We start from the raw sequence: 17,455 nt of genomic DNA, 5'->3' as shown, positions 1-17,455 counted from the left end.
CTAGCTAGGCGGCGCCTCGTGCCATGCTTGGTATGCCGAGCTTGCGCCAAACACTAAAAAGAGGACCGCTCCTCCGAGCGTGAGGTGCTTGACGCTCAGGCGCGCGGCGAGCATGGCGCCGGCCGTGACGGCGATCGCGACGCACACCAAATGCGCGAGGCTCGTGCCGACAGCGACAATGGCGGTGCGGTGCGTCGCCGCGAGCGCCATCGTCGTAATCTGCGAGCGGTCGCCCCACTCGCCGAGAAAGTTCAGGAGGAACGCCTGGGAAAACACCGGGCTAAAGCACAGGCCACACAGGTTCCGTGCGCCTTCTCGCACAAAGGCGGACATGGACGTTTTTGGCGTCGCATGCAGCGCCTCGGATGCGCGCTGCAGCGTGCTGGTTTGGCTGGGATACAGCGTGAAGTTGGGGTATACGTCCGACGTGTCGCCGCGCTCGAGCTCGTCGAGCTCGTGCTCCTGCTCGTCGGCCCGGATCTCGTCCTGGGTCTCTTTCCACTCTTCGCCGAGCTCATCGCCGCGCATCTGCAGACCGCGGAAGAGCGTGACCGCACCAAAGCCAAGGAACAGCAGCGCAGAGATGGTGAGTGCGCCGCGGTGCGAGAGGAGCGCAGGGAGCACGGCGCCCATGAGGCTCGAGAGCGTCGACATGCAAATCATCGCCGACCAGCTGCCCCAAAACACGGTCACTGGGGGATGGCGCATCGCGAGGATGGCACTCGTAAGGAACGTCTTGTCGCCAATTTCGGAAATCTGCGTCAGAAAGGAAACGTACCGTGGTAATGGTAAAGCTCTTGATAAAGCCCGCAACGTCGGCGCGCGTCAGGTGCACACGCAAAAGAAGCGCATCCGCCAGCACACTCTCCGCATGCGTTGCAACAGGCACCACAGGCGCACTGCTCGCTGCGCTCACGGCGCTGCTCCAGGCACTCGCCGCGCTGCTCGCGACGCTGCTCATCGTCGGTCCGCTACGGCCACGTGGAGGTGGAGGTGAAGCTACGCGGCGCGCTGGCGCGTGTCGGAGGGGTGTGCGCGCACGCTCGAGGCGCGTGCGTCGGGATCCTTGTCGGCGTCGGGTGCGGATTCGTACGAAAGGAGCTCGCTGGGGAGCATAATCGCACGGTCTATTGCGCCGGGGAGGCCGCGGTGGCGGCCGCGAAACATGACGGCAATGACGATCAGCTTGGAAATGGTGGAGAATTCTGCCGAGAGCGAGACGTTGCTAGGCGCGCACGACAGGCCGACCGTGCCGTAGGCCGAGATGAGCTCGTAAATAATGGTAAAAATTTGCAGGTAGGGGTATCGTTCTTCGTTCTGAATTTTGCCTTGCTCGGCAATGCACACGATCCAGATCGCGAGGCCGACCCACCAGAGGTCGTAGGCGACCTGCCGCTGGATCTGCTCGCGCAGGAAACGGCCGCCCCACGACTTGGGCTCTGGCGCGGGCTCAGAGGTCTCTTGGGGGCTCTCGAAAATGCCGAGGCTCTGCTCTTCGTAGACATTGGTCGTGCGCACGGCCATGGTCAAGGGGTACACTTCGAGGTACATCATGAGCACCTGCAAAATCTGGATCGCAGGCGCAAGGCGCAGAATGTCAAAGGTCTGAAAACCGGACGAGCGCGTCGCGACCGACTGAAAGAATGCGCCAAAGACCCACGTCCCCACCGACGGAAAGTCGTTGCGCCGGTTCAAATCCAGGACCATGAGCAAGAGCCACTCGAGGAGCGTCAAGGTGACAATGGCAAAAAAGAGGAACCATGTATTCTCTCTGGGAAAGAGGTACAGGAAGCAGCGGCGGGGGTGGTCCAGCAGAAATTGCACCGACTCGCCAAGCTGCGATTTGCGCGCGACGCACTTGGACATGACCCAGAGCAGAAAACGCAGCACCACGGGGTACGCCGTGTTGCCAATCAGCGTCAGGACCGTAGTCGGGATGAGGATCATATACGCGCCGCTGAGCGTCTTTTGCATGCTCATGTCGGAAAACGACAGGCCGGTGTTGGTAATCGCCGAGACCGTCTGAAACACCCAGAACCACTGAATATTGCGGGGCGGGCCGGGCTGCTCGTCGAGGTACGTGCGGTACTGTGCGGCGCTCCCACTCGCCAGGTAGGGCATGGTAACTACCAACGAGAGCACCACCCAGCTCATCCAGTAGATGGGGATGAGCCACGCAAGTAAATCCAGCGCGCGGTACTCGACGCCCCCGAGCTCGTTGCGCTGCGCGGTCGTGAGGTTCCGAAAGCGCGAATTCCGCTCAGGTCGCAGTCGCGAAAATACAAACGGCGCGTCCTGCGCCGCCTCGGACTTGTCCGCCGCGGCCTGCGGCGGGCGCTTGCCGTACTTCCATCCGTGCGACCAGGCGCGGGCCATGCGGTAGACCAGTGACGTCAAGTCAATCAACGATGGAAAATCGCCCATGCCCCTGCTTTTACTCTTGATCATAGTGCGCCGCAGCGTCGGCTTGGGACGCTGCACGGGCGCAGGGGATGGGGTCGGCTCAGGGGTATCCGTGGCTGTATGAGAAGGCGCCGCATCGCCCATTTCATGCTCTTCTGCACACTCTTGCGCGCGGGTCTCATCGAGCGCATGTACAGACATGCTTGGCTTGCGCGGCGCATGCTCTCCGTGAAAGAAACCGCGGATGCGGTCGAAGTCGTGGTGGAGTTCCTCGAGCTCCTGCTGCTCCAGGTCGCGCAGACGCCGCTGGAGCGAGACATTGTGCTTGACAATGTTGCGAAATGCGCGCCCAAACATGTGCCGCCGTATCAAGACGACCGCCATGCTATTCACGATCAAGTTGCCGAGCATCATCAGGATAAAGAGGAGGATCTGCTGCCCCAGCGTGAGTTGCGACACGGGAACCGTGACCATGCCTGTGACATTCATCGCCGATGCACAGAGAAAGAGGCAGTCGATGTAGGCGACGTGCCTGTCTCCGTTCATGCCGTACAGGATGCCCGAGGCCACGAGCGACACGGTCGCGAAAAAGAGCAGGTGGATGCGCTGGTGAGCCTAACGACGTACAAAATAGTTTAGGTAGGTCATTCCGACGCGCTTGATCGTGTGTGCGACGCCATGCAAGCCCGTGGGCTGCGCGTCGGCCTCGCGCACGTCGCCCGGCATGGCGGCGAACCACAACCTTGCTTCGCACGGTTCACCTTCACGTGGTCCCACGTGTCTATTTACTTACAAGGAGCGCACCGAGGGTGCGCGGGGGGTGGCTGCTTCGGGGATCGTGTCTAGCAGCTCTGGTTCTTCGGTCATGGTCGCCGCGGGAAATGCATGTGGCGAGGCGCCCGGACCCGAGCGTGCCGAAGCGGTGCGCTGGAGGCCGCCGGTTGACACATTGGTTCGCATGCTCGACGTGCGGGCGAGCGAGCCAGGCAGGCTCATCGCGCCCAAGGTCGACGTCGGTTCGAGGCTGCGCACGTCGTGCGACTCGTCGTAGGCATGCAGCTCGCTCGGGAGCATAATCGCACGGTCGATCGCGCCCGGCAGACCGCGGTGGCGGCCACGGATCATGACTGCACACACGATCAGTTTGGAGAGGACAGTAAAGTTGGCCGCGAGCGACGCATCCTTGTCGGACGTCGATCCGCACGAGAGGCCGACCGTTCCGTAGGCCGAGATCATCTCGTAGAGCACGGTAAAAATGGTGAGGTTCGGGAACTGTGCCTCGTTCTCGAGCTTGCTCTGCTCGGCGATGAGGACGATCCATAGCGCGAGTGCGATCCACCACAAGTCGTAGGCGACCTGGCGGCGGACCTGCTCCGGGAGGAAGCGTCCCCACACTGCGCGCCCCTGGCCGCTGTTGGCTCCGGCGCCCGCGTCGTCGTCGTACACACCGAGGCTGCCTTCTTCGTACACGTTCGTCGTACGCACCGTCATTGTGAGCGGAAACACGGCGAGGTACATCATAAACACCTGCATCATCTGCTCGGCCGGGGCGAGGCTCAGAATGTTGAAGGTCTGGAAGCCGGCGGAGCGCGTGGCGACGGACTGGAACAGAGCGTCAAAGACCCACGTCCCGTCCGAGAACGCCTCTTTGCGGCGGCTCAAGTCGAGGATCATCAAAAAGAACCAGTCGATGATGGTCAGGCCGAGGATCAGCGCAAAGAGGAACCACGTGTGCTCGCGGGGAAAGAGGTACACAAAGCACCGGCGGGGATGGTCGAGGAGGAAGCGCAGCGTCTCGTACAGCTGCGACTCAATCGAGACGCACTTGGACAGCGACCAAATAATAAAACGCAGCATCACGGGGTAGGCCGTGTTGCCGACCAAAATTAGTATCATACACGGAATGAGGAACATGTACGCATTGCTCATAGCGCCCTGGAAGCTGCTATCCGCAAGCGACATGCCCGTATTGGTCAGCGCCGAGACCACATTAAAGATCCAGTACCACTCGGCACTGTGTGGCGCTTTGTCCTGCTGGGTCTCGAGGAAGGTGCGGTAGTGCGCCGCGCTCTTGCTCGCAATGTACGGCGTCGAGATGACCAGGGCAAGAAACACCCAAAACACCCAGTACAGCGGGATGAGCCACACCAGCACATCCAGCGCACGGTACTCGACGCCCCCGAGCTCGTTGCGCTGCGCGGCGGTGAGGTTGTGAAAGTGCGAGTTGCCAGTGACGCGCGCGTCAAAGGTGAGGTACGGCGCAAAACGCACGCGCTCTTCGCCGTCGTCGCCCGACTGCGAGCGCTCCGGGACGGTGGGCGCAAGGGTCGACGTCTGCGGCACGGTCAGGCGCTTGCGCGCATTGATCATGTCGAGCAGCGTCATGGCGTAGTCGATCGGCGACGGGAATCCACCGAGACCTTTGTCGATGTTCCGCGTCATGGTGCGGTGCAGCGCGGCGCCGGGCCGCGGCGCGCGCGACTCGGTGTCCGAGCGCACTGTGCTGCGGTCGTACGACATGGTCCGCATCGGGAGCTGGTGCGCCGGCATCGTTGTTGCGTGCGCGAGGCGCGCCGGCGGCGTGTGTTTCTCGCTCGGCTCGTCGCGGGTCTGCTCGGCAAACGCCACCGTGTGCACGCGGCGCACCTCGCGGCCCGGGTCGTGGGGCCGCGGGTCCTGGTCGAGCGAGCGGCGGCGCGTCGTCTGGGCCGGCTGGGCCGCCTCGTCGGTGCGCTCGGGCTCGGCGATGCGGATGCCCTGGGACTCGGACGCCCTGTCCGAGCCATCCTGGAGGATGCCGTGTGTCGCCTCGTCGGCGATGCGCACGCCCTGCGACGGAGGCTCGTCGGTGCTCTGCAGGATACTGTGCGGCGCCTCCTCCGGCTCTGGCACGGCGACCATGGTGGTCATCTCGCCGTTTGGGTTGACCTGGCGTGCCGGCTCGTTGATGCGCTGAATCATGGCCGCGTTCAGCTTTGGCTTCTTCTGGTTGCGCGGCGCCTTGGTCGGCTTGGCGCGCCGCTCCTCGATGTCTTCGTGGCCGAGGCCAAAAAAGCGCAGCATCTTTTCCTTCTCCTCCTCGTGTTCCTTGCGTTCCTGGGCCTCGACGTCGCGCATGCGCTTGCGTGCGGACGAGCTGCGCTTCATTACGTGCTGGAACTTCTTGCCGAACATGTGCCTGCGCACAAGCACGATGACCAGGCTGTTCACCACGAGATTGCCCATGACCATCAGCACGAAGCAGATGATTTGCTGGCCGAGCGACAGCTGCGACACCGGCACCGTCACCAGGCCAGTGACGGTCATCGCCGACACAGACATGAAGAGACAGTCGATGTACGGAATGACGTGCGCCTTGCCATTCGCGCCGTACATGATGCCCGACGCGACGAGCGGCACCACCGTGAACCAAATCAAATGGACACGCTGCGTGAGCAAAATTACGTACAAAGTAGTTAAGGTATGTGCGCGCCATACGCTTCAACGAACGCATGGCGCGCGTCGCAATGCCCTCGTCGGCATACACCTCGTCGCCCACGCTGTCCGATTCCGCGTCCATCGCGTCGCAGCAAGCTACGGTCTATCACGTGCCGCTCTTGCGGAGCGGCGCCTCGGCCGTGCCCCGCACCGGGTGGTCGGCGGCGCGGGGCGCGGCCTCGTAGACGATCTGCTGCGGCCCTCCCCGCTGCTTCATGCGGGGTTCGCCACGGAAGCCTACGAACGAGATCGAGGTGCGCGGGTCGTCGGACGCGCGCAGCGCGCCGGGCACGTAGAGCGTAATGGTCTGCACGTCGGGAAAGCGTGCGGCGAGCAGCGGGATCTCCACGACATCGCTCGAATCGGGGATCGACTCGAGCTTCTGCGCGGGCTTCCCGTCGGCGGCCTCTTCCAAGTCCAGGTTCTCGCAGTTTTTGTAGAGGTGGACCGCGCGCGGCGTCGTCGGGCCGGGGCCCGTGCGCAGCAGAAGCGCACGCAGTTGCACGCTGCCTGCGAACGGAATATGGAGAAGCAGGTCGTCGTCGACGTCCGACTCGAGCGCTCCGTCGCTGCTGTAGCGGTCGTCAAACGGCCGGATCACCGCACGTGCCGAGCCCGGCGTGCGCTCGTTCAGCGCGCTCACCTGGTCGCGGTCAATCGAGGAATAGAGGTAGTCTTGCTGCCCTTCGCCAGGGCGCACATGGTCCGCATCGTCGTGCGCGTGGCCACACGCGTGGTGCTCGTGCGAACACGCCATGGTGGCAATGTGGAGGGAGGGTCGTGGCTGCTCCACGCGTAGTCCTACAGGGCTATGGCGCCGAACCGAGGCGGCGCGCGACGGCCGCACGGTGGCTGCGGTTCTTTAGATGGATCTCAAAGTTGATCAGCGACTCGCCGGGGCCCGGCTTGTACACCTTGCCAGGGCAGTCAGCGCACTTGATGCGCCACTCCTCCGCCGGCTCGGGCGCGTCGGGGAGGCGCGGGCGCAGCTGCACCTGGAAGAGGTCGTTGGGGTATTTGCGCCGTGACGCCTCGGCCGCCGCGACGAGCCAGCGGGGGGGCTGCGGAGGCGCCTCGAGCGCGTCGCTGTCGCTGTCCTCGGGCAGGAGCGGCAGCTCGGTCGAGTCGCCCATCGCGGCGTCCGCCGCGTCGTCGGGCGCGACGCGCTTCAGCCGCTTGATGTGGTACGCGGGGTCGCGCGTGTACGTCACGCTCTCCATGCGGCGGTGCCGGTGGTAGTACTTGCCGCACGGGCCACACAGCGTCTTTTCGCCGGCAGGCCCTTTGCGGCGGCCGGGCGCAAGGTAGCCAGGCAGGCCGCAGTTGCCGCAGTGCCACACGCCGTCAAACATGTTGGGGTGCTGCCGCTCGAGGTCTTCCGGCCGCGCGCCACGCGCAAGCGACACGTCGGTCGACCGGTCCTTTGGCGGGCGCCCGCGCGGCGCGCTTTCGGTCGGCGGCGGGGCCTGCGCGGGCGTGCGCCGGCCCAGCGCGTCGAGCGGCGTCTGCGCGAGCGTCCGCGAGCGGAAGTGCGGCACGGCCGGCGCGTCCGCCGCGCCGAGGCCGCCGGGGTACCGAAAGTGCACCTCTTGGCGGTCGGTGCGGATGCGTTTCTGCGGCGCGGGCGAGCTGGTGTCGTCCATCGGCTCGCCGAGTGACGCGATGCTCGCGCTCGCCGCGGCGGCGGCCGCGCGGCGCGACGAATGCCCGGCACTCGTCGCGTCGGGGACGCCGCCTTGCAGGCCATACACGGGCACGGAGCGGATCGTGCGTTGCGGCTCGCGCTCGGCAAGGTTGATGCCACGCCGCCCCTTGGTCTGCCGCCGCTTGCGCCGCATCTCGCGCTCGTGCTCGCGCTCGAGGTGCAGCGCGTCGGTCGGCGTGAGCTGCACGAGCTTGGGCGTGTACGCATCCACCTCGCCGTGGCGGCGCGCGAGCTGCGCCGCGTCGACGTCCGGCAAAAAGGCGGTGCGGATCTCCTCGTCCATCGACGCCAACTTATTAAAGGGGTAGCCCAGGACGAACAAGAGGCGCAGGTGCGTGCTGACCTGCTCGCGGATCGCGTGCACAATCGCCGTCTTGAACTCGCCGGGCAGGCCGAGGTCCGCGGCAAACGCCTCGGCAAAGCGCTCGGCGCCCATCGAGTCGGCGCTCAGGATATCCCACTCAAACTGGTCGACGAGATTCTGCGCGCCGACGAGGATATCAAGCTTGATCAGGATGCGCAGCTCGTCACGCAGGTCCTGGTCCAGCGTGCTCTCCACGCGCGCTGGATGCGGATCGGTGGTGGGCAGCGCAGCGTCGCTGCGGGGTGTATCTTTTGCGTCGGGCGCCGGCGCGTTTTCGGCAGGGACCACGTCCTCGCCCTCGCGCTTGACGGTGGCCTCGTCGTCGCCCTTGCCGGCGTGCCCCGTGTCCTCCTGTGGCTCGGCCTCGTGCTCGATGTCTTGCTCCTCGTGCTCCGCCTCGCCCCCATGGAGCACATCGGTGCGCAGGCGCTGCCATATCCGCTCGCCATCGGTGCCCAGAGTCCCTTGCCCAGCCTTGCCGGTCGCATCGCCGCTATCGCCATGCAGGCCCGGCTCGGGGCGCAGCGCCATCGCAGCCGCATACTCGTTCACCTGCGCCTGCACGGCCCCTTTGATCAGCGGCACAAATACGGCGACGGGCAGCCCCATATCCTCGCAAATAGCCACCGCAAACGCCTCGAGCGACGCGTCGTCCTCGGCCGCGTTCCACGTAAACGTGTCGCGCAGCTTGAACGGCTCGTGGTCCAGCTCCAGACGGATGGGGACGAGCGACTCGGGGGTATTTGCAACGCGCTCAATCTCGGCGCCACTCAGCGGCACGGCAGCACGTACGCCACGCACACCTTGCTCTTGCGCCCGCTGCCGCTGCGCAGGATAGATGATGCGCAGCGGCTCCGAGATGCGCGGCGCATTCGGCTCGTGCGCCGCCTTTTCCCACCACGGCACGGCCTTGGGCGGGACCTGCGGCAGGGGCGGGTGCATCACGCCGGCCGCGTGCACATACAGCTCGGCCTCGCCGCGCTTGTGCTGCGCCTGCAGCACCGGCAAAAACTTGGCGTCGGTGCGCATGATCTCTTCGAGCTCCGCGACTTCCGCCGGAGCGAGAGCCGCCCACGGGTAGGGTTGCGTCGTGGCGCTTGGGAGCGGCGTCAGGCGTGTGTTTTGCGGCGTGACCGGCACGCCGGCGGCCGACTTGGGCGGCGGCGCGCCGCCGCGCACGAGCGGCACGTTCGCCGGGGCGCCCGGCAGGATCGCGGCAGGCGCCTTGTCCTCTGGGTGGACCGCCGGCTCGAACGGCATCGGGCGCCCAAACGGCACGTTTTGGCCATAGCCCAGTGGTGCGGGCGGCCGGACGCCTTGCGCCTGGGGCGGAAGCAGGCCGAGTGCCGCGGCCTCGTCTGCACGCAGGATCGTGCCACCCGCCTGCGCGTTCGGCGGCGCGTTCGGCAGCTGTGCGTTGCGCACAAACACAAAGCCCATCTGGAGGAGCGCGTGGAGCGGCGTAAAGCTGGGCTGGTCCTGCGCCTTGACCAGCTGCACGGCGCGCGCCATGAGCGCCTGTTGCTGCGGCGCGCTCAGCGATGGGGTAAACGGCATCGCGCCGCTCGGCGGCCGGGCCATGTACGGCGCGGACTCGTCCTGCCCCCCCGGCTGCGTGGTCTGTGCAGGGGGGCGGGGGTTGCGTGGCGGGCGCCCCCGGCGTGGCCCTGGCGGGCGTGCAGGCGCCTGGACAGGGAGCGCAGGCCGCGCATTGCCCGCCATTGCGCCCATCTGCGCAAAGGACTGGGGGTACGCACTGGTGCCCGGCATGAGCATCGCGCCCCCCCGGGGCTCGGTCGTTAGTGTCGCCCCCCCCGGCGTGTGCAGGCCCGAGTAGCGTGCAGCGCGCGCGTCGCCCATGAATCCCGACTCGAGCGGGATGGCGTGGGGCCGCTGCGCCTGGTAGGTCGCATTCGGCACGCTCGCGGTGCCCGGCGTCTGCATCGCCGCGTAAATGCCGGTGGACGTGGTGGAGTTGGAGCTTGTCGGCGGTATATTCTTCCCCGGTGCATTGGCGTCCCACATCTTGCCTCCGCCATCACTCCCTGATCCGCCAAACATCGTCGCGCGGTAGGCTACGCGCTCCGAGCTCGCTATGGACGCGACGTGGCGAGGGATAAGTCACGTGAACACTGGCGTCGTGAATGGTATGCGGCGATCGGCTATTTTAGTCGCGCTTGGCGCGGCGGCGGCGCGAGCGCTCGCGCTTTTCGGACGCCTCCTTGGCGGCCTGGCGGCGGCGCAGGCCGTCCTGGCCGGCCTTGCTCAGCACGCCAAGGACCAGCTCGGCGACGCGCGGCGAATCGTCGTTCGCGGGGATCGCGTACGTGACCGAGCGGGGGTCCACGTCGGTATCGACAATGGCCATCGTCGGCACATTGCACTGCGTCGCCTCGCGCAAGGCGTGTACATTCTCCGTAGGGTTCAGAACAATCACCAGGTCGGGCTGGTACAGCTGCGAGGCGAGCTTGGCGGTGTTCGGCGCCTCCTCGCCGTCGAGCTGGTCGGCGTTGCGCGAGGCGCTGTGCTGGATCGCCGGGGCGAGGAGCTTCGGGGCGTTGGTGAGCACGCCCGGCACCCAGCGGTCGGTACTGACGTGGAAACCGTTTGCGCCGAGGCGCGCGGCCGCCGCACGCACCGCGGGCTGCAGGTCGGGGCGCGTGCCGACAATGAGGATGATGCCGTCGTTCTCGGCAATGCCACGCACCACCTGGACAGCGCGGCGGAGCGCAGGAAGCGTCGCGCGCTCCACGTCAATCACCGCCATGCCGTGGCGCATGCCGTACAGCAGCGGCTCGTATGAGCGCTGCACATGCGTCTTGGCATGACCGAGCTGCGCAGTCGCCGCGAGCAGGTGCGACAGTGTGAGTTGGTTCGGCTCGAGCGGCTGCGAGCGCTGCTTGTACGGCCGGAAGGACGTCGGGCGCGTCTGTGTGCTTGCGAGGCCCGCAAGGTCGTCGACTGGGTTAGCAATACCACGTACGCATCGTGCGGCGCATCTTGCGCACAAGGCGCTCGCTCGCGTGCTCCGCGACGTGCGGCTCCTTGGCCTGCGCGGCTTCGCGCTGGCGCTGTGCAGCGGCCTGCGTAGTCGGCGCATCCGCCGTCTGGATCGAAATGGGTTCCTCGGGGATCACAAAGCTCTCGCGTGCTTCGTTCATGACCGAGCGCACGCCGAAGCGCGGCAGAGCGCGCACGCTACCACGCACCGACCTCAGCATGCCCAGATGGAGGGAACGATGCAGCGCACGAATCTTCCTCGGCCGAGCCTCGGCCGAACCGCAGCGCAGAAAAGCACGCGGCGCGAAAGCGAAGAAAAAGGAAGGCAGCAGCCCCGTTTGCCTTTTCCAGTTCCACGGAACTTTTTCACCATGTCGTCTGAAGTGCCTGCCACGAACGACTCGAACCTCTACGAGGGTGCCATTGGTATCGGTAAGTAAGCAGAGGGGAGGCAACGCCTAACACTAGACCTCGGCACCACCTACTCCTGTGTGGGTTGGTGGAGCAACGAGCGTGTCGAGATCATCGCCAACGACCAGGGTAACCGCACTACCCCCTCGTACGTCGCTTTCACCGAGAGCGAGCGTCTGATTGGTGATGCCGCCAAGAACCAGGCCGCCATGAACCCCCGCAACACGGTCTTTGACGCCAAGCGTCTCATTGGTCGTCGCTTTGACGACCCCGACGTGAAGAAGGACACCCAGCACTGGCCCTTCAAGGTCATTGACAAGGACGGCTCGCCCTACATTGAGGTCGAGTACCTTGGCTCGACCAAGACCTTTGCTCCCCAGGAGATCTCGTCGATGGTCCTCATCAAGATGAAGGAGATCGCCGAGGCCAAGATCGGCAAGGAGGTCAAGAAGGCCGTCGTTACCGTGCCCGCCTACTTCAACGACTCGCAGCGTCTCGCTACCAAGGATGCTGGTACGTATTCACTGCGGCGTGTGCAACGATTATTCCAAAATATTCCATGCTAAGTCTGAATGGCTCCGGCCTTTGAAGACAACGCCTTATATTCGGCACGCTGGATGAGCACACGGCCGCAGCTCGAGACAGTTACTAACCATCAGGTTCGATCGCCGGTCTCGATGTGCTCCGTATCATCAACGAGCCCACCGCGGCCGCCATTGCCTACGGTCTCGACTCCAAGTCGAGCCAGGAGAAGAACGTCCTGATCTTCGACCTGGGTGGTGGTACTTTCGATGTGTCGCTCCTCAACATCACTGGTGGTGTGTTTGCCGTCAAGGCCACCGCCGGTGACACCCACCTTGGTGGTGAGGACTTTGACAACACCCTCCTCGAGTTCTTCAAGAAGGAGTTCGAGCGCAAGAACAAGCTCGACATCTCGGGTGACCCCCGTGCTGTCCGCCGTCTGCGCAGCGCCTGTGAGCGTGCCAAGCGCACCCTGTCGAGCGTGACCCAGACCACCGTCGAGGTCGACTCGCTCTTTGACGGTGTCGACTTCCAGGCCAGCATCACCCGTGCCCGCTTCGAGGAGATCAACGCCGCGGCCTTCAAGTCGACTATCGACCCCGTCGCCAAGGTGCTCAAGGACTCCAAGATCCCCGCCGACAAGGTCGACGACATTGTGCTCGTCGGTGGCTCGACCCGTATCCCCAAGATCCAGTCGCTCGTCTCGGAGTTCTTCAACGGCCGCCAGCTGAACAAGTCGATCAACCCCGACGAGGCTGTCGCCTACGGTGCCGCCGTCCAGGGTGCCGTCCTCACCAACCAGACCAGCGACAAGACCGCTGATCTCCTCCTGCTCGATGTTGCCCCGCTCTCGCTCGGTGTCGCCATGCAGGGTGACGTGTTCGGTGTTGTGCTGCCCCGCAACACCCCCATTCCCTCGAACAAGACCCGCACTTTCACCACCGTCGAGGACAACCAGACCCAGGTTACCTTCCCGGTGTACGAGGGTGAGCGCACCCAGTGCAAGGACAACCGTCTCCTCGGTGAGTTCGAGCTGACGGGCATTCCCCCGATGCCCCGCGGCCAGGCCGAGCTGATCTGCACCTTTGAGGTGGACGCCAACGGTCTCCTCAAGGTCTCGGCCCAGGACAAGGCCTCGGGCCGCAAGGCCAACATCACCATCACCAACTCGGTCGGCCGCCTGAGCTCGACCGAGATTGAGCAGATGATCAAGGACTCGGAGACCTTCAAGAACGCCGACAAGGAGTTCCAGGCGAAGCACGACTCCAAGAACGACCTCGAGGCCTACGTGCACTCGGTCGAGTCGACCATCTCGAACCCCGCCGCGAACTTCAAGCGCGCCGCGAAGATCCAGGTGGAGCAGGAGCTCGCCAAGGCGCTCGAGCTCCTCGAGCTCGAGGACAGCTCGGCGGACGACTACCGCCGCTGCTCGCTGCGCCTCAAGCGCGCTGTCCAGAAGGGTCTCTCGGGCGGCCGCTAAGCGTTGCTTGAGCTTAGCAAAATAGAACTGTAGAAGCAGTCTACGTATGCGACCTTAAAAGGCAGCCAACAGCTGCGACAGCACACTCGTCGAATCCTTCAGCAGCTCATCCGGCGCGCCGTGCTCGACGAGGCGGCCACATGACAGGACCAGGATCCGATCACACTGCCGCATAAGCGACACGTCGTGGGTGACCAGCAGCACGGTGGGCGACGCGGGGTGCGCCAGCACCTCGGGCACCACTGCAGCGCGCGTCGCGGGGTCAAGCGCAGCGGTGAATTCGTCCAGGAGCAAAACCTTGGCTTGGGTGCGTATGAGTGCGCGGGCAATGGCAATGCGCTGCGCCTGGCCGCCAGATAGGTGCGTCGCGTCTTTGCCGAGCGACGCGTCGAGGCCGCCGGGAAGCGCATGCACAAACGCAGCACCGGCGCGCTGCAGCGCGGCCTCACACTCGGCCTCGCTCGCTTTCGTGCCCAGCTCCAGATTCGCACGCACCGTGGCAGGGAAGAGCGTAGGCATCTGGCTCACAACAGCCATGTGCGAGCGCAGCCAGGACGGAAGGAGCGTGCGCGCCCAGTACTGGTCCACATACACCGCACCTTTGTCCGGCTCGTACAGGCGCTGAAGGAGGGCGGCGACAGTCGACTTGCCCGCACCGCTGGGGCCGACCAGCGCAACGCGCTCCCCAGGCTCGATGGTGAACGAGAGGTGGTCGAGCACGTTGGTCCCTTGGTACGAAAAGCATACGTCGGAGAATGTGATGCGGCCACCGAGCGTCGGCGTTGCGTCGCCATGGGCATCCGACGCCGCGCTGCCAAGACGTACCAACCGTGCAATGGATGCAAGCGCGTGCATGCACTTGCTTCCTGCCGGCATCGACGCGGCAAGTTGCGCAGAGAAGCCGACCGCAAAGATGACGGGGTTGAGCACCATCATGAACTTGTGCAGGTCGTACGTGTGGTTCGCAAGAAGCACGGCACCGACACCGTACAGCAGCGCCTCGGACGCATACGTCGTCGCCTCGGCGAGGCCCGCACCCGCCGCCGCCGCAAGCGCCGCAGAGCGCCCGGCAGCGCTCGCGGCGTCGATTGCATGCTCGGCGTCGGCACATAGTGCGTCCTCGAGCGCCATGGCGCGCACGGCGCGCACCGCCGATACCTGATCAAAGAACAGGTGCGCAAGCCGCTCGCGCTGTACCTTGCTAACGAGCTCCGTCTTGGATGCCATACGCCCTTGCACGGCATAGAGAGCGCCGACAAGAGGAAGCATTGCAAGCGCACAAAACGTGAGCTGCCATCCTTGCACAAGCGCCCAGAGGAGCGTACCGAAAATCAGTGCGGCGAGCGCAATGAGTTGGCCGAGCATCTGCCCGAGACACGCGCCGGCATCCTCTGCGTCTTTGCCGATGATCGTCGCCAGAGCGCTCGGCGCATTCGTGCCTTGGTCATACCATCGCGCGTCCTGCACAAGGACCTTGTCCATGGCACGCATACGCAGCGAGGCGACCCACCGCGCAGTGAGCGCCTCCATCGAGGCGAGGCGCGTACCTTTCAGGACGCCGTCGGCGACGGCCACGGCGGCCGTTGCGCCAACCAGTGGCCCAAGTGCCGCATGGCTCGAGCGCGCAATGACCATCATGACCTGCGTGAGGCAGTACGCAAACGCAGGCACAGTGAGACCCGATGCAATGCATACGACGAGCGCTGCAGCAAGGCATGTGCGGTGGGGCACCGTTTCGAGTATCGTCCGCGCCGTCGCAAAGAGCAGGTTGGTCTTGGCCGCCTCCTCGGCCTTCTCGGGAGAACGCTGTACAATGTGCCGCGCCGATACATGGCGCACCGGCCCGTCGAGTTTGCCGAGGTGCACCTTGGCCGAGTCGAGGCTCGACAGTCCCTCGGACGCGAGGCTCTCTCCACTCATCGACACGGGCATATCTTGCGCGAGATGGTCAAAGTAGACACGCGATAACCACCCTTTCTGCTCGATGAGCCGACCAAGAAAGCCTTCCTCAACGACGCGGCCGCTGTCCATGACATAGCAAAAGTCGGTCGGCTGAATATGTGCAACATTGTGCGTAATGATAATGGTAGTACGTCCTTGGCGCCACGCGCGGACCGCGGCGTGGACGTGCGCGGCACACGCCGCATCGAGCGCCGACACGGCTTCGTCGAGAATGAGCACCGGCGGGTCACGTAGCAGCGCCCGTGCGAGGGCGACGCGCTGCTTTTGGCCGCCGCTCAGGTCCGTGCCTCGCCGGCCAAGGAGCGTGTCGAGGCCTTCTGGCAGCAAGGTCAGGACGTCGTCGAGGCGCGCCGCACACACAGCAGCGCGTACGTCGCCTTTGACGCCGATCGAGATGTTCTCGTAGAGCGTGCGCTCCAGCACAAGCGGCTCTTGCGCCACGCCGGCCACTTGGGCACGAAACCAGGCCTTGTCGAGCGTCTGCACATTGGCCGTGTCGAGCGTCACGACGCCAGCCTGCGGCTCGTGCAGCTGCAGGAGGAGCTGTGCGACGGTCGACTTGCCGCTACCCGAGCGGCCGACGACATACGTGTGCTCGCCAGCGGCAAAGTACATGCTGACACCTTGCAAGGCTGGTACGGTGGGTCGCGTGGGATACGCCATCCATACGTGCTCGAGCGCCATTTCGCCGCTGCACGCGCTCAGTGTACGACGCATAGTGTGCGGCGCCTCGATATCCGCACGCGTCTTGTAGTGCTTTTCGTCCTCGGCGTCGGTGCGCTGCGCGTCGCTTTCTGGCACCGAGTGCATGAGTGTGTCGAGCGATACGGCAGCGCTCTTGCCCTTCTCAATCCAGCTCAGGCGCATGAGGATCGACTGCAGCTGGCCCATGGCCACGAGACTGGCCAGGAACGTCGCAAGCACCACATCCGCCCCCGTGAGGTTGGAGCGCACGAGGTGGCTGCCGTACCCAAAGCCCTGGACAAACGTCAAGAGGCTCAGTGCTGCACAGATGCCGTACCGTGCGCCCCATACGCAGCACATACGCGTATACAGCGTACGGCACTGCAGGATGCACGAGCGCAAAAGACTCGCCTGCATATCCTGTGCGTTGAACGCCTTGACCGTGCGGATCGCTGCGGTGCACGTCTCGACGAGCGCTGCAAGCTGGACAGACTGTGCGCGCTCCTTCGTCTGCAGCGGCACGCCGAGCACATCGCCGGCAATTGTCACGCCGGCCAGCACAGGAATGGACGCAAAGATGACGAGCGTCAGCGACCAGTGGCGGTACATAGCGTACACAAAGCTCGCCGAGGCCGCTGCGATGTGCACGACGAGGTGCCCCATCTGGAGCCCCATGGCGGTGCGCAGTTCGTCGGTGTCCTTGAGAAATAGGGCCATGAGCCCCGCTGCACCGACGTCTCCTTTGTCTCCCAGGCCCATCCCCAGGTCGTACCAGGAAATTTCCTTGGCGAGCAGTGTCCGAAACAGGCGCGTACGCCACGTACGTACGCATCGCTCGCCCAGCAAGAGCCAGAGCGCCGACGCGGCACTGCGCAGGACCAGAGTGCCGGCTGCGAGTCCAAGGAGCACGTAGACGTCCGTGCGCACATTGGCGTAGAGGGCCGCCTGTGCGGTAGGAACGTGTGGGTCGTATGCGGCAAACGCGGCAAACGCACGCCCGATAATGTGCGTCATGGCGACCGGCAGGCCTCCGCTGAGCACACCGAGCACGACGGCGGGGATAAGCAGGAGCAGCACATCCTGTGTGGGTGTCCCTGCGTACATCCGGTGCAGCGTGCGCCGCGGCGTCCGCTTGACGATCCGGCGGGGCACACGCGGTGCGAGGATGTGCGCCGCGTCGCCGAACTTTTCCTCGTGCGCCGTCGGCAGGGCCGTCGGCAGCGGTGAGATGGGAGAAAACGACGCCTCGCACGACACAGGCCCGCCGTCCCCCAGCTTGGTGCTGCGCTCAAGGTCCGACGCGGTGTCCCATCCCGGCGCGTTCTCTGGCACTTGCAAGGCCACGTTGTGTTGGGACACATTGAGCGCCAGCGGACGGACGCCAGGCACGCTACGTGCGCGCCTTTCGCGCGACATGGGGGACGCTGTGCGCGATGCCGCATCTTAT

The 17,455-nt window shown here is 65.1% G+C and overlaps 8 protein-coding genes across 8 annotated transcripts; 1 reads left to right on the top strand and 7 right to left on the bottom strand.

Annotated features, from left to right (window-relative positions):
- Positions 1 to 961, bottom strand: GDT1 (GCR1-dependent translation factor 1; the record flags this gene model as incomplete). The annotated part of the gene is made up of 2 exons (XM_060267926.1): positions 1 to 756; positions 779 to 961. The coding sequence occupies 2 exons, from the start codon at positions 959 to 961 to the stop codon at positions 1 to 3; spliced, it is 939 nt and encodes a 312-aa protein (XP_060123909.1).
- A 38-nt stretch (positions 962 to 999) lies between these two features.
- Positions 1,000 to 3,129, bottom strand: MJAP1_004002 (uncharacterized protein; the record flags this gene model as incomplete). The annotated part of the gene is made up of 2 exons (XM_060267925.1): positions 1,000 to 3,009; positions 3,031 to 3,129. The coding sequence occupies 2 exons, from the start codon at positions 3,127 to 3,129 to the stop codon at positions 1,000 to 1,002; spliced, it is 2,109 nt and encodes a 702-aa protein (XP_060123908.1).
- A 63-nt stretch (positions 3,130 to 3,192) lies between these two features.
- On the bottom strand, positions 3,193 to 5,962 carry MJAP1_004001 (uncharacterized protein; the record flags this gene model as incomplete). Its single annotated transcript, XM_060267924.1, has 2 exons — positions 3,193 to 5,829; positions 5,852 to 5,962. 2 exons carry the CDS (start codon positions 5,960 to 5,962, stop codon positions 3,193 to 3,195), a joined length of 2,748 nt encoding a protein of 915 aa, XP_060123907.1.
- Positions 5,963 to 5,986: 24 nt separating this feature from the next.
- Positions 5,987 to 6,637, bottom strand: MJAP1_004000 (uncharacterized protein; the record flags this gene model as incomplete). The annotated part of the gene is made up of 1 exon (XM_060267923.1): positions 5,987 to 6,637. One exon carries the CDS (start codon positions 6,635 to 6,637, stop codon positions 5,987 to 5,989), a length of 651 nt encoding a protein of 216 aa, XP_060123906.1.
- A 52-nt stretch (positions 6,638 to 6,689) lies between these two features.
- SNF5 (SWI/SNF chromatin-remodeling complex subunit) lies at positions 6,690 to 10,010 on the bottom strand (the record flags this gene model as incomplete). Its single annotated transcript, XM_060267922.1, has 1 exon — positions 6,690 to 10,010. One exon carries the CDS (start codon positions 10,008 to 10,010, stop codon positions 6,690 to 6,692), a length of 3,321 nt encoding a protein of 1,106 aa, XP_060123905.1.
- Positions 10,011 to 10,116: 106 nt separating this feature from the next.
- Positions 10,117 to 11,110, bottom strand: MJAP1_003998 (uncharacterized protein; the record flags this gene model as incomplete). Its single annotated transcript, XM_060267921.1, has 2 exons — positions 10,117 to 10,910; positions 10,933 to 11,110. The coding sequence occupies 2 exons, from the start codon at positions 11,108 to 11,110 to the stop codon at positions 10,117 to 10,119; spliced, it is 972 nt and encodes a 323-aa protein (XP_060123904.1).
- Positions 11,111 to 11,320: 210 nt separating this feature from the next.
- On the top strand, positions 11,321 to 13,362 carry SSB1 (Heat shock protein ssb1; the record flags this gene model as incomplete). Its single annotated transcript, XM_060267920.1, has 3 exons — positions 11,321 to 11,381; positions 11,418 to 11,873; positions 12,020 to 13,362. The coding sequence occupies 3 exons, from the start codon at positions 11,321 to 11,323 to the stop codon at positions 13,360 to 13,362; spliced, it is 1,860 nt and encodes a 619-aa protein (XP_060123903.1).
- Positions 13,363 to 13,416: 54 nt separating this feature from the next.
- Positions 13,417 to 17,424, bottom strand: HST6 (ABC-type xenobiotic transporter; the record flags this gene model as incomplete). Its single annotated transcript, XM_060267919.1, has 1 exon — positions 13,417 to 17,424. The coding sequence occupies one exon, from the start codon at positions 17,422 to 17,424 to the stop codon at positions 13,417 to 13,419; it is 4,008 nt and encodes a 1,335-aa protein (XP_060123902.1).
- Between the last annotated feature and the right edge of the window lie 31 nt (positions 17,425 to 17,455).

This window comes from Malassezia japonica, chromosome 8 (assembly GCF_029542785.1).
Source record: "Malassezia japonica chromosome 8, complete sequence".
In the NCBI taxonomy this organism is placed as follows: domain Eukaryota; kingdom Fungi; phylum Basidiomycota; class Malasseziomycetes; order Malasseziales; family Malasseziaceae; genus Malassezia; species Malassezia japonica.
The sequence above is the reverse complement of the archived record's forward strand: the minus strand, read 5'-3'. Positions and strand labels throughout refer to the sequence as shown.